This window comes from Chiloscyllium punctatum, chromosome 40 (genome assembly GCF_047496795.1).
Source record: "Chiloscyllium punctatum isolate Juve2018m chromosome 40, sChiPun1.3, whole genome shotgun sequence".
Classification (NCBI taxonomy): domain Eukaryota; kingdom Metazoa; phylum Chordata; class Chondrichthyes; order Orectolobiformes; family Hemiscylliidae; genus Chiloscyllium; species Chiloscyllium punctatum.
The window spans coordinates 38,221,155-38,236,274 of record NC_092778.1 but is presented as its reverse complement, the minus strand read 5'-3'; the positions used below and the strand labels follow the sequence as shown (position 1 = coordinate 38,236,274).

The window sequence follows — 15,120 nt, the reverse complement described above, 5'->3', positions numbered from 1 at the left end:
GAAAACTCAATGATGACAGCTTCCAGGGGAAAATTCTAATGAGTTAGACTCCAACATGATATAAAATGCATTTATTTTGCAAAGTATTAAAAATTAGTGTGTTGTTTTAATTTATTTTGAAATTTGAATATGTCTTTGCCCTGAAGAAATGCTATGTCATCATCATCTTCAAATGAACAGGTATTATTGCCAAAAAAAAGTGCTAAACTTGTCTTAAACTTGATCTGAACAATAAATAGTGCTAATTCAAATAATGGAGAAAAATAATTTTAAGGTTCAAAACACAAAAATACAAGCTTAAAAGCTGGATGAGCCTTAAGCAACAATTCGGAGTTTTTCTGCTCATATGTCTCAAGCAGCAAGTGTCTTAATTCAACATCTAACTTCGTAGGCTTCAGAAACGTACTACTTTCAGAGCTTTAATAGTTTTACTTTCTCTTATATCTTCATTTTTGCAGCATTTCCAACTCTATACAACCTTCAGTCTTAGAATCGACAAATTCTAAAATCAAAACTCATCATTTCCTATTTGGTTAATCTGGCTCATTTGTTTGATGGGGTGTACATTGACTGCCAAAAGACATTTGATAAGATGTCACATGGCAACTCACCAGCAGAATTCAGACCCAATGAATAAAAGGAACAGGAGCAGCATGAATATGAAATTCGCTGAGTGACAGGAAACTGGGAGTAGTTGTGAACAATTGGTTAATTTATGGAAAAAAAATTATAGAGTGAAGTTCTCCAGGGATTAGCATGAGAATCCCTGCTTTTCTAGATCTATGTTAATGAGCAAGTCATAATTTTAAACTTGATTGAAATGAAGAGGTAACAGAAAATTAGAAGATTTTACAAATTTTGAAGAGGGTACTGACCATCTTCAAGAGGGTGCATACAGGCTTGTGCAATGGGTAGTCAAGTGGCAAAGGAAATTTAATGCAGAGAAGTTCAAAATGATTCATTTTGTTAGATAAAATGATGGGTGGACACAATTATAAAGTGGGTGCAGGAGCAAGGGGACCTTGGTATATGTGATTACAACACTGAAGATGTCAGAACAGGTTGAGAAAGGGTTAGTTAAGCTTGGAGGATACTGGGCTTCAAAATAGGAACATATAGTACACAAAATCAAGTTATAATAAATGTGAGTAAACATTTATAATTAATGAATATTTACTCATATGTAATAAATATCAAAATGAGTTCAACCTCAACTAGAATACTCTGACCAATTCTAAGTATGTACAACAAGATGAATATGAAGATATTTCAGAGGCTGCAGAAAAGATTTACAAGAATCAATCCAGGGATGAGGAACTTCAGTTACTTCGATAGGTTGGTGAAGCTGGGACTGTTCTCCTTGGAGAAGAGAAGTTTAGATAGAGGCATTCAAAATCTTGATGGGTCTGGATATGATGGATATGGAAATATTGGTCACATTGGCAGAAAATTCCAGAACTAAAGAATACTGACAACCTGATTGGCAAAAGAACCAGTTGTGGTATCAGGAAAATGTTTGTACACAACAAGTGGATGGACTTCGAACAGACATTATGAGAGAGTGTAGTAAAGGAAGCTTCACAAGAAAATTGGATAATAATTTGGAGAGAAATATTTTGCAGGATTTTGAGGAAGTGTTGGGTGAGGGTTCTCGATGAGATGCATTATTAGAGAGCTGCATGAACACAGTCGGCTGAATAGGCTCTTTCTGTGCTGCAAACATTCTATTATTCCTTTGATTAGATTACTTACAGTGTGGAAACAGGCCCTTCGGCCCAACAAGTCCACACCGCCCCGCCGAAGCGCAACCCACCCATACCCCTACATCTACCCCTTACCTAATACTAGGGGCAATTTAGCATGGCCAATTCACCTGACCTGCACATCTTTGGAGTGTGGGAGGAAACCGGAGCACCCGGAGGAAACCCACACAGACACGGGGAGAATGTGCAAACTCCACACAGAGAATCGCCTGAGGCGGGAATTGAACCCGGGTCTCTGGCACTGTGAGGCAGCAGTGCTAACCACTGTGCCACCGTGCTGCCCACACATTGCTTTGTTTTGGGAAAGACAGATTCCTTTATTGTATTTTCATGTTGCATCATGGATGTCAATGAGATGGAGCAAGGCACTATTGCAAAGTCTAGTCAATTCCAAAGATTTGCGGGTTAGGTGGATTGGCCATGCGAAATGCAAGGGTATAGGGATAAGATAGAGATGTGGGTCTGGGTGGGAAACGTTTTGCAGGGGCAGTATGGATCTGATGGCCCAAATAGCCTGTTTCCACACTGTAGGGATTCTGTGATTCCATGATTCTAAGTATTCACCTGATGACTCAACTGAAAATTGGGACACCCTCCTTTGGAAAACCAGTGACTTGGTTGTTCAATGCAAATTTGAATCTTTCATATGTCCTAAGGAGCTCAGAATCTTCAATTGTGTACCAGCTACTGTATGTATTTTTGGAAACTATGTCACAGCCTACAAGTTAGCACAATGTGAACTGGTCAAGCTTGCCTGAGGTAGGAAAGCTAAATAATGCCACTGGAAGCAGCCATTAATAATACTTTGATGTCATTCTCCCATCTATCACTTTAATGAGCAACATTATTCTTATACCATAAAATCTGCCGATATCACACATAATAAAGACACCAGCAAAATGCCTACAAAACTCTCCAAAAATAGAACAGAAAATGGCATGAAATGTTTAGAAACTAAATGGAAAAAAAAACTTTAACAAAATGGAAGTCATTTACAATTCCATTCATTAACTGGAAAAGAGTAATGCTACTATACATCATTTTAATATGTTAAGTGATCGCATTTTCTGTACTCAGATAACACAAATGAGAGACAAACAGCTCTCAATCGACTAAAACTATTTCAAAATAATACTGTAAAATATTGTAAGTATTGAGCTCAGATGCATAATTGATTTTTAGCATTATGCTTTTCGATATGCAGTATAATAAAGTCGAAACTAAGGGGCAATCCTGAGTAAACTTGCAAGAGTTATAGAAATGTGCGAAGATTGTATATACATGTACTTACATAAATGTCGGCACCATAAAATCCATCTTGGTAAACAACACTAGAAAGATTTACACACAAAAAGAAACATTCAAATTAATGCATTTTCACTTGCAAGAATATACATCAACTATTTTGTCAAAACAGTTAGTTCAATAAAGGTTACGATACCAATGCTTTAGGTTGCTGAACAGATTTCTTGAGAAAAAAAAAATTGTAAAACAATTAAAAAGTTTCTGACGTGGGAAACATTGAATAAATTAGTGGGAATGCTGGAATCACAGAAGCAAAGCCACGTAGTATATGGTATGATGCATTTGTCCTGTCATAATATGCTCTTATCAGCTTACTATAGACCAGTAGCAAAAACAATCAATGTAGGTGTTTGCCAAATGAAATTGCAACACAGGGAGGTATGTATTGGTTCTGAAGTAGATGTGCATAATAGTTTCACCTTGCTGAAAACATTTTGAAAGTAATTATTCTGATCAGAGGAGCTGGGCGAATGCTGGTGTGAAATGGAATATGTTTATTCAATGTTAGGAGTCCTATACTACAGGTTTAATAAAGCTTCGGGCTGACAGAACTTGAACAATGGACTTTCCCTCCCCACCCCTTTCCGCCTTCCGCAAAGACTGTTCCCTCCGTGACTACCTGGTCAGGTCCACGCCCCCCTACAACCCACCTTCCCATCCTGGTACCTTGCCCTGCCACTGCAGGAACTGTAAAACCTGCGTCCACACCTCCTCCCTCACCTCTATCCAAGGCCCTAAAGGAGCCTTCCACATCCATCAATGTTTTACCTGCACATCCACTAATATCATTTATTGTATCCGTTGCGCCCGATGCAGTCTCCTCTACATTGGGGAGACTGGGCGCCTCCTAGCAGAGCACTTTAGGAAACATCTCCGGGACACCCGCACCAATCAACCAAACCGCCCCGTGGCCCAACACTTCAACTCCCCCTCTCACTCTGCTGAGGACATGGAGGTCCTGGGCCTCCTTCACCGCCGCTCCCTCACCACCAGACGCCTGGAGGAAGAACGCCTCATCTTCAGCGTCGGATCACTTCAAACCCAGGGCATCAATGTGGACTTCAACAGTTTCCTCATTTCCCCTTCCCCCACCTCACCCTAGTTCCAAACTTCCAGCTCAGCACTGTCCCCATGACTTGTCCGGACTTGTCCTACCTGCCTATCTCCTTTTCCACCTATCCACTCCACCCTCTCCTCCCTGACCTATCACCTTCATCCCCTCCCCCACTCACCTATTGTACTCTATGCTACTTTCTCCCCACCCCCACCCTCCTCTAGCTTATCTCTCCACGCTTCAGGCTCACTGCCTTTATTCCTGATAAAGGGCTTTTGCCCGAAACGTCGATTTTGAAGCTCCTTGGATGCTGCCTGAACTGCTGTGCTCTTCCAGCACCACTAATCCAGAATCTGGTTTCCAGCATCTGCAGTCATTGTTTTTATCTCCTTTCTAATCTCAATCCAATCTAGAGAGATCCTGTTGGAGTGACAATGGGATGGTTTTATTTTCAATTCTAACCATACATTGGTCAATGTTTGCTAAACACGGTGAAGTTTCATATTTTAGATTTCTGTTCACTTCAAACAGAGTTAAAGCAACCTGAATTTATCTCATTACAGTTACATCTCATATCAGTAACAGAAAATACTTAACATATTGACCAGGAATATACTTGAAAGGTGATCCAGCAAATCCTGTTTCTGGGCAGTTGCTGTGTTAATAGTTTCAGCAAGCTGATCTAATGCAATCACGTCCAGTCTTGTATGCTTCAGAAGCCAGAGAAATACGGGTCGCAAAATTCAGTTGTGCTTTGGGTGTTACGGATGTCATTTTAGATATCTGCAGTGTTATAGGTCGTGCTGGATGCCATCTTACTGACGGCATATGTGTGGCTAAAAGAATGCAGGCCAGGCAGATTGTGACATTGGCCTGTGTGAAACACCACCTTGTGATTAGTCATGCCATTTTCGACCTAAGTACATGGGGAACACCCTCTCTTAAGCTCACATTGTACACCATCAGGAATTACCATGAAACACTCGCAGGGGTACTGTTGTCTGAATTCGATGGACTTGTGTGCCATTGGAAGAACTGTTTGGCAGTTTGTACTGATAATGACTGGAAGCTCCATTACAAGTGAAATGTACAGCACACAGTAAAGGCCTTAGTTCTGGCTTCAATAGTTCTGATCACATCTTTGCTCCCAGTCCAGGCTCCTCTTGGCCTACAGCACATCAGGGAGAATTTTCTGAGGCAAGGAGAGAAGAATAAGATGCTCGAAAAGGAACAAGGACAGGTAGAGGCATTTTTAGTTGAAGTTAATATCCACCCAGGATTTACAGAGTCAGAGTCATACAGCATAGAAAAACACAGTCCAACTAGTCCACGTCAACCATCATCCCAAACCAAACTGCTTCCACTTGCCTACATTTGGCCCATCACTCCAAACCTTTCACATTTGTATACTTATCCAAACGTCTTTTAAATGTTGTAATTGTACCTGCATCCATTGCTTCCTCTGGCAGATCATTCCGCATATAAATCACTCTGTTTGTAAAAAAACATTGGCCCTCATGTCCTTTTTAAATCTTTCTCCTCTCACCTCAAAAATATGCCCCCTATCTTTGAACATTCCCACCCTAGGGAAAAGACTCTTGTTCTTTATCTTATCTATACCCCTAATGATTTTATACAGGTCGATAGAGTCACTCCTCAACCTCCTAAACTCCAGTGAAAAAAGTCCCAGCCTATCCAGACTATCCTTAGAACTCAAACCCTCAAGTCCAGGCAACTTCCTGGTTAATCATTCTTGAAACCTCTGCAATATAATAATATCCTTCCTCTATGCAGGGTGACCCAAACTGTACACGGTTCTGCCAAAGAGGCCTCACCATCAACCTACGCAACCTCAACATGACATCCCAACTCCTATACTCAAATGAAGACAAGCATGATAAATGCCTTCTTACCACCCTGTCTCCATGTGAGGTAAATTTAAAAGAATTATGTATTTGACCACTAGATCTCTCTGTTCTACAACTCCATCCAGAGCCCTACCATTAATTGGTCCTGCTATTGTTGTTTTACCAAAATGCAATATTGTGCATTTATCCAAATTAAACTCCATCTGCCACTCCTCAGCCTATTGACGGAATTGCCCTCTTTGGAATCTTAGATAAGCTTCTTCATTGTTTACTATACCACCAATTTTGGTGTCATCCACAAACTTACTAACTATGCTTTCGACATTCTCATCCAAATCATTTATATAAATGACAAACCAAAGTGGACCCAGCACCGATACTGTGGAACCAATTCTGCTACATTAAACTCAAGTGAGGAATGGTATTTCTGCTGCTTCTGCTCAGACACTCACTGACATCGAGCAACTATTGCAGCCAGAGACACACAACCCCCAATGGAGGGTGTAGACTGCATTTACAATGGAGGCAGTTGTAGTCATGAACTTATTCAGTGTGGTTTCTTTCCAGGCTGGAGCAGGGACACATCTCCAAAAGCTCACCTTTCCTTTCATGAGATCTGGGTGTCAACAACAAATTAAGCACAGGCAGCAAAGACGTAAACTTGATGCGATTTCATCTGGGACACTGGACCATTCAGGGACAATTAAGGGAAAAGCAAGTTTACCAATATTTAAGCTATCCTTTGTCTTTAGGGACTGCTCGAGAGAAAGAAGATCACTGAGCTGATGGCTGATGATCAAACTGTGTTGAACTCTGCAGCTCAGACCATGCTACTATTCTGGCTAAATAAACAGTAGAACAAATTAGGACAAATTTGGTGGGGAATAAAACAGGAAGGATAAGGCATTAACCAGCTCACTGATAATTGTTTGAACAAACATAACGATGGAAAATACACATCCATCCAACAAACCCGGTATCTTCTGACTGACTATCTGACAGTTGAGCTGTACAATAGCCATTGATTGTGGAAATAAACGGACTACAGGCTGTCCCTACCAATGATGCTATGATCAGTGGTTAAAAAAGAGGTAATAGACTGAAAATGAAAAAGTGCAAAGAAAAAAAAAATGAACAGGCTTTAAAAAGATTGGTACTTATAATCAGGAAAATGGAAGGAATCTTCAGTTGGAAGTATTTACATGCAAACACAATTGAAGAGAGAAAAAAAAGGCTCATCTGATTATAAAATAGGGACTGAAAATACTTGCAAAGCTTGAAAAATCAAAAACTGAGAGTACAGTAGTGTGATTTGAACTCAAACGTAAGAAGTATTTAGATATTCACACAGCATGGAAAAGGAGAAATGAAGGAGGTCGGCATGTTTACTCAGCAATATAAATAAATTACTGTAAATGGATGTATTCTTCTCTCTTCCATACTTAAGCAGCTTCAACATGTTTGTATATTAACAAAACAAATATCTGAATTTAAACATGCAAAGGGAAGATGCGAGTCACAAAATGAGAACTGAAGGAGTAATTCTGCAGTAATTTATAGCACAGAATCTGGCCAATTGATCAACAATTCACACTCTTCCTCCCAGTCTATTCACTTTCTCTCACCCAATCAACGTATCTCCTTCTATTCCTCTCTCCCTCATGTGCTAATTTAGCTTACCACAAGTACATTTCTGCTTGATCAACAGTGACTGCTGTGGAAGCTCCTTTCCTGTGGGAATCTTTTATCTGCTTGGAAATCTGATTGCTACAATCAGTTATCACTGTGACCAAAAGCACTGGTTTTATGGGAAGTAAACTTCTGGTTTTCAGCCATTTCTGGCAACATAACATCTTCTGATCAGGAGAAGTTAGATTGATTGCCCCTAGTGAATGAATCAACCACATTTGTCACGTACTAATTCTCCCTGTTGTGAGTTCTGGTTGTCTTTTGGGTCCCAAATGTTTGAAGCAATCATACTTAAAGCTTGGAAAGATGAGAGGTCATTTGTTTAATTCTAACTTGCCATGTTGCTTGTGCAAGGACACTGCAGAGGCTGGTGTTATCATACACAGTAACTGAATCTCCACTGCAACCATGTAGGTGTTCCACGGTGATGTGATGAAGGGTTGTAATATATTGGAGGGAATTTGGGTTCTAAAATTGAGGGAAAATCGATGTCAGTTTTCAGTTGTTAAGGTTGATCGTTTTATTTCAAAATGGTCAGAAAATCACATTGAACAGTGAGTTCAAAACAGCATTTCCAAGGGGTATTGTGGTTTCAATTAATTGACCATCAAACCAGTCAGGGAGATAACTGTTAAGGTGTTGTCTGACTTGAGGTTTATTACTCAGACAGAGGAAGGGGTCAAAATCAAGTTCATTCCTGCAACAGCAGAGTTGCTGTTAGTAGTGGTCTCCAAGTAAAGGGATACGTTCTGAGCTGCTTAGGAGAAATCTCCAGGAGCAGAAGGCAGTGAAGATGTCAAAGATGAAGACAACTGACAAGGATCTTGAAGATACGAGTTTAAGGAACCGATGTTAAGGGGAGAGTGAGCCGAGCTTGCAGTTTGATTTAATAGTCTAATAGCATCAAACAAATACACAGTAGAAATTTGTTCAAAAGGAAGCTGACTACAGCTATGTCAGTTGACAAAATGCTTCAACATAAAATTCAGGGTCACTTGACCAATTTGGGTATGAAGCTTATGTGTACAAATGGAGTCAGCCAGTATCAAAGATTTAAGTGGAATAGGCAACAGGTCCACTAAATTGAGCTGACAGACTCAATGTTCTGAAAGGAATCAAGAAAGGAAACAAATGGATTCAGCTAATTAAAAACTGGAAGAACTGTGGATGTTGTAAATCAGAAACAAAAACAGAAATTGCTGGAAAAGCTCAGCAAGTCTGGCAGCATCTGTGGGAAGAAACCAGAGTTAATGTTTCAGGTCAAGTGACCCACTCAACCTGAAGCATGAATTCTGATTTCTCTCCACAGATGCTGCCAGACCTGCTGAGCTTTTCCAGCAATTTCTATTTGTGTTTCTGGGTTTAGCTAATGTTGTTCGTAAGGAAATAATTGTGTGGGCTCTGGGACATCACTAATCACACTGATAGACATGAAGCTATCCATTAGAATAGATGCATTTAAGGGTAAAATTTGAGAGGACAAGCACAGAAGGGAAAAGGGAAGAGAAGGATATGTTGATGGGATGAGATGAGGTGAGGTGCAATGAGGCTCACTTGGAGCATAAACATTGGCGTAGTCACAGCATAAGAAGTAGGAGCAAGAGCAGACCTCAAGTTCACACTAAAAACAAGAGTGGGTGACCCGCTGCCTCAACTCCACCTTCCTGCCTATTTTCTGAACCCTTTGGTTTCCTGAGAAATTGAAACTTTACTTACCCATATTAGGTTGATTGCTTATGTCCGTGCCTCAAAATGCTACATAATTCTATGTGGTGTCGGGTTAGCTATCTAATATGGCTAACTTGTGAGTTATAACTACTGCAGACCCCGATTATTGATTTGATTAATATTCATTGTTTGATCATGCTATCAGTGAGGCAGACAGACTGAAATTCAAACTTCACAAGGTCAACCACTAAGAAACAATGTTAGATTGAGTTAATTTTAATAATCCCCCCTTGATTAAGTAAGTGAGGTTTTTTTTGTTTATTTGGAGTTAGTTGCAATACACATTTTGTAAGGAAGAATAGCTGTATAGCCCAGGACAAAAATAAAGTGATGGGCTTACATTTCTATTATTGTTTATTTGGCTCAATATGAATATAGGCTAACAAATATGAAAATGCTTTGAGGTAAAATGTTTTCAGTTAAAAAGGCTAGGTTTTAAAGTGGCTTAGTTTTGTAATTTGAAGTATGGAACAGGTCTTTTAAAAAAAAAGAAACAAGTATCGTCTTTTGAAAGTAACTTGTTTTAGGCATCTGCAATGATTGTAGAGTCATACATGATTTTTGTGGTAAGGTATTGGTGTTTTGGAGACTACATAGCAATTGGGATATTTGGGGTGGTAGTTAATCATTAGGTGTCACTATATACACTAATCAAATGCACAAATTGTTCTACTGGTTTCACATTATCTTGGTAAAGACCTCAGAAGTTAGTAAGCTAAAACAAGCTGATGCAAAAGGGATGATTTCACAGAGTGCTTGTCAAGTCATGTATCAGGAAGTAATGTCATGTAGACGATCATCACTTGTAAATAAGGCAATTTGGAATTAGGTGTACATTTTCTAGCCAATCCACATGCTTAGGAGAAAGTGAGGACTGCAGATGCTGGAGATCAGAGCTGAAAAAGTGTTGCTGGAAAAGCGCAGCAGGTCAGGCAGCATCCAAGGAGCAGGAGAATCGACATTTCGGGCATGAGCCTTTCTTCAGGAATGAGGAAAGTGTGCCAAGCAGGCTAAAATAAAAGGTAGGGAGGAGGGACTTGGGGGAGGGGGCGTTGGAAATGTGATAGGTGGAAGGAGGTTAAAGTGAGTGTTATAAGGTGATGATGGTAGGCCGGAGTGGGGGTGGGGGCGGAGAGGTCAGGAAGAAGACTGCAGGTTAGGAAGGTGGTGCTGAGTGCGAGGGTTGGGACTGAGATAAGATGGGGGGAGGGGAAATGAAGAAACTGGAGAAATCTGAGTTCATCCCTTGTGGTTGGAGGGTTCCTAGGCGGAAGATGAGGCGCTCTTCCTCCAGTTGTCGTGTTGCTATGGTCTGGCGATGGAGGAGTCCAAGGACCTGCATGTCCTTGGTGGAGTGGGAGGGGGAGTTAAAGTGTTGAGCCACAGGATGGTTGGGTTGGTTGGTCCGGGTGTCCCAGAGGTGTTCTCTGAAACGTTCTGCAAGTAGGCGGCCTGTCTCCCCAATATAGAGGAGGCCACATCGGGTGCAGCAGATGCAGTAAATGATGTGTGTGGAGGTGCAGGTGAATTTGTGGCGGATATGGAAGGATCCCTTGGGGCCTTGGAGGGAAGTAAGGGGGGAGGTGTGGGCGCAAGTTTTGTATTTCTTGCGGTTGCAGGGGAAGGTGCCGGGAGTGGAGGTTTGGTTGGTGGGGGGTGTGGATCTGACGAGGGAGTCACGGAGGGAGTGGTCTTTTTGAAATGCTGATAGGGGAGGAGAGGGAAATATACCCCTGGTGGTGGGGTCCATTTGGAGGTGGCGGAAATGACGACGGATTATATGACGTATATGGAGGTTGGTGGGGTGGTAGGTGAGGACCAGTGGGGTTCTGTCCTGGTGGCGATTGGAGGGGCGGGGCTCAAGGGCAGAGGAGCGGGAAGTGGAGGAGATGTGGTGGAGAGCATTGTCGATCACGCCTGGGGGGAAATTGCAGTCTTTGAAGAAGGAGGCCAGCTGGGTTGTTTGGTATTGGAACTGGTCCTCCTGGGAGCAGATGCGGCGGAGACGAAGGAATTGGGAATATGGGATGGCATTTTTACAGGGGGCAGGGTGGGAGGAGGTGTAATCTAGGTAGCTGTGGGAGTTGGTTGGTTTATAGTAAATGTCTGTGTTGATTCGGTCACCCGAGATAGAAATGGAGAGGTCTAGGAAGGGAAGGGAGGAGTCTGAGACGGTCCAGGTAAATTTGAGGTCAGGGTGGAAGGTGTTAGTAAAGTGGATGAACTGTGGATTCATCGTGGGAGCACGAGGCAGCGGCGATACAATCATCGATGTAGTGGAGGAAAAGGTGGGGGGTGGTGCCAGTGTAGCTGCGTAAGATGGACTGTTCCACATATCCAACGAAGAGGCAGCATAGCTGGGGCCCATGTGGGTGCCCATGGCTACTCCTTTGGTTTGGAGGAAGTGGGAGGATTGGAAAGAGAAGTTGTTCAGAGTGAGGACCAGTTCAGTCAGTCGAAGGAGGGTGTCAGTGGAAGGGTACTGGTTGGTACGGCAGGAAAGAAAGAAGCGGAGGGCTTTGAGTCTTTCGTGATGGGGGATGGAGGTATACAGGGACTGGATGTCCATGGTGAAGATAAGGCGTTGGGGACCGGGGAAGCGAAAATCATGGAGGAGGTGGAGGGCGTGGGTGATGTCCTGAACATAGCTGGGGAGTTCTTGGACTAAGGGGGATAGGACCGTGTCGAAGTATGCAGAGATGAGTTCGGTGGGGCAGGAGCAGGCTGAGACGATGGGTCAGGCCAGGGCAGTCAGGTTTGTGGATTTTGGGCAGGAGGTAGAAACGGGCGGTGTGGGATTGTGGGACTATGAGGTTGGAGGCAGTGGATGGGGGACCCCCTGAGGTGAAGCGGTTATGGATGGTCTGGGAGATGATGGTTTGGTTGTGGGAGGTGGGGTCATGGTCAAGGGGGCAGTAGTAGGAGGTGTCCGCGAGCTGGCGTTTAGCCTCAGCGGTGTAAAGATTGGTGCGCCAAACTACCACCGTGTCTCCCTTGTCTGCCGGTTTGATAGTGAGATTGGGGTTGGAACGGAGGGAGTGGAGGGCTGCACGTTCCGAGGGTGAGAGGTTGGAGTAGGTGAGAGGGGTGGAGAAGTTGAGGCGGTTAATGTCGCGGTGGCAGTTGGCTATGAAGAGATCGAGGGAGGGTAAGAGGCCAGCACGGGGTGTCCAGGTGGATGGGGTGTGTTGGAGGCGGGAGAAGGGGTCATCAGAGGGGGACGAGAATCCTGGTTGAAGAAGTAGGCGCGGAGGCGAAAGCGGCGGAAGAATTGTTTGATGTCGCGCTGCGTGTTGAACTCGTTAATCCGGGAGCGTAGGGGGATGAAGGTGAGGCCTCTACCAAGGACTGATCTTTCATCCTCAGAGAGAGGGAGGTCTGGAGGAATGGTGAAAATACGGCATGGCTGGGAGCTAGAACCTGGTGTGGGGCTGGAGCTAAGAGTGGGGGTGGGGTTAGGCGTGGGGGCGGGAATCGGGGCGGGGACGGAGATCGGAACGGGAGTGGGTTTCGGCGAGGGGAAGGAGATCGGCATGGGGGGGCGGGGTTAGGCACGTGGACGGAGATCGGCGTGGGGGCGGGGTTAGGCGTGGTGACGGAGATCGGCGTGGGAGCGAAGACGCATGCGGCGTGGTCACTGTGCAGGTGAGTGATGTCACTGGGGATGGAAGTTGCTGCGGCGACTGCTTATCCTGTGTTAGGGAGCCAATTAGTATTCAGGACATCTCTGACCATGCACAGAGAGCAGTGGCTAATAAAGAATAATATTCAATGGTACTTGGTGGTTTGATGCACAAGAAAGGAAAACCGAATTCAAAAGAGAATTTCAATCAACAGAGGGAACAAGAAACAAGTGCCCGATCAACCAGTACTGTCAGCTGGTAATCCAAAGTGGAGCATGACCATTCACGTGAGAGATGGTAAACTTGGATCTCTCCACTCAGTCTATGCTTGTAATTAATGTCAGTCTTAAAATTCACTTGATGAAGGAGCAGTTCTCCAAAAGCTTGTGATTTCAAATAAACCTGTTGGACTATAGTCTGGTGTCATGTGACTTCTGACTTTGTCCGTCCCAGTCCAATAACAGCACTGCCACATCATTAAAATTATAATTTGGAGATGCCGGTGTTGGACTGGGGTGTACAAAGTTAAAAATCACACAACACCAGGTTATAGTCCAACAGGTTTAATTGGAAGCACACTAGCTTTCGGAAGCTAGTGTGCTTCCAATTAAACCTGTTGGACTATAACCTGGTGTTGTGTGATTAAAATTATAGGTTAAGAGAATCAATAATTCTTAGAGCTGAACAAACTCTTGGGCCACACCTACACTATGGACATATGGCTGACAGCCCAGCTGAGACTCAGCCTCTGGATTCTTGATTCAGGCATCCATTTTCTACTATTTCCCACTTTGCATCTGAAAGCAGTCAGTTACCAATTTCCAACCAAGTCCAAATGCTCCCCCGGTGCAGGATGATGGCAATTCAAAGTTCAAGTCTCTGGCATCAACAGGAATTTTCCATCCAGAATTTAGTGCGTATTCTTAACCCATCTGATGAGAAAGTGATAGAATCATGACAGCACTATTCAATACCCTGCCCAATATTGTTTCTCACTGAAGCTCGGCATGTTAGGCTAAAGTTATCCCCTTTGCCTGCTGTTAAATTCATTTTACTAAAAATGTCAAAATTATGTCCTTGAACAACTGTGAACAGGTCAGCACTTCAACTCCATTTCTTGGAGAGCAACTCGTGTTCCAGACTTGATGGAAAGACATCTTCCTTCAATGAATAAGTTTATAACTTTTAAGGTAACTGCCTGAAGGTTGTTAAGACTCATGCATGGCAAAAGAAAAGTCCAGTATTAATTGTGACGGTTGAATTAATTGTGATGTTTGAGTTCATCTATGAGCTGATGATGATCAGAAAACAAAGGAAAAAAAGTGCAATTTTAATTTGCTAATTTACGGAAATTGTTTTCTGAACTCTGTCCAACCTCCTTAAGAATCAGATGTTTGTCATCTTCAAAAGAAATACATATTTGATCACAATAACATGTTCTGTATTATTCAATGTCTGGCAGATATTATATAATAATTTGTGACATTTAAAGTACTTCAAGTTGGACTTTGGCAAAGTATGGAGACAGGGTTGGATATGGATTAACTGGCAAAATAGGGAAAGGTCATGCTGAATACTTTGCCTGTGTAATCCCATGATTGCAAAGTTTCCCAGTAGGCTGTATAGAAGATGAGCTGTCTGCTGCATGGGTTTGGACAGTCAACTAAGGTCAAGATTAGTGTGGTGCTGGAAAAGCACAGCAGGTCAGGAAGCATCCAAGAAGCAGGAAAATCAACATTTTGGGCAAAAGGCCTTCAAAGGGCTTTTGCCCGAAACTTCGATTTTCCTGCTCCTCAGATGCTGCCTGACCTGCTGTGCTTTTCCAGCACAACTCTAATCTTGACTCTAATCTCCAGCATCTGCAATACTCACTCTCGCCAGTCAATTAAGGTGATGATCCCTATTAAGGGTGATTTTGCCTTGTACCAACAGGACACACACATGTATTCCATTGACAGGCCCTGAAACATGAGATGCTTCGATCACGGTCAGCTTCCAGTCCAGCAGAAGAGTCCAATGGTCCATTTAACCTTGTGATAGTCCATTTCTGCACTGATGTGCTGGCCAGGGCACATATTGCCATATTGCTG

General features: G+C 43.0%; 1 protein-coding gene across 17 annotated transcripts in view; it reads right to left on the bottom strand.

The window, feature by feature from the left end:
* The window catches only part of rbfox1 (RNA binding fox-1 homolog 1), a 1,745,467-nt gene that overhangs the window by 41,877 nt on the left and 1,688,470 nt on the right, over window positions 1–15,120 (bottom strand). For all 17 annotated transcript variants that reach the window (XM_072559568.1, XM_072559572.1, XM_072559574.1 and 14 more), the window contains one exon: window positions 3,055–3,094. In XM_072559568.1, coding sequence (XP_072415669.1) covers window positions 3,055–3,094 — 40 coding nt within the window. The remainder of the gene's footprint in view (window positions 1–3,054; window positions 3,095–15,120) is intronic.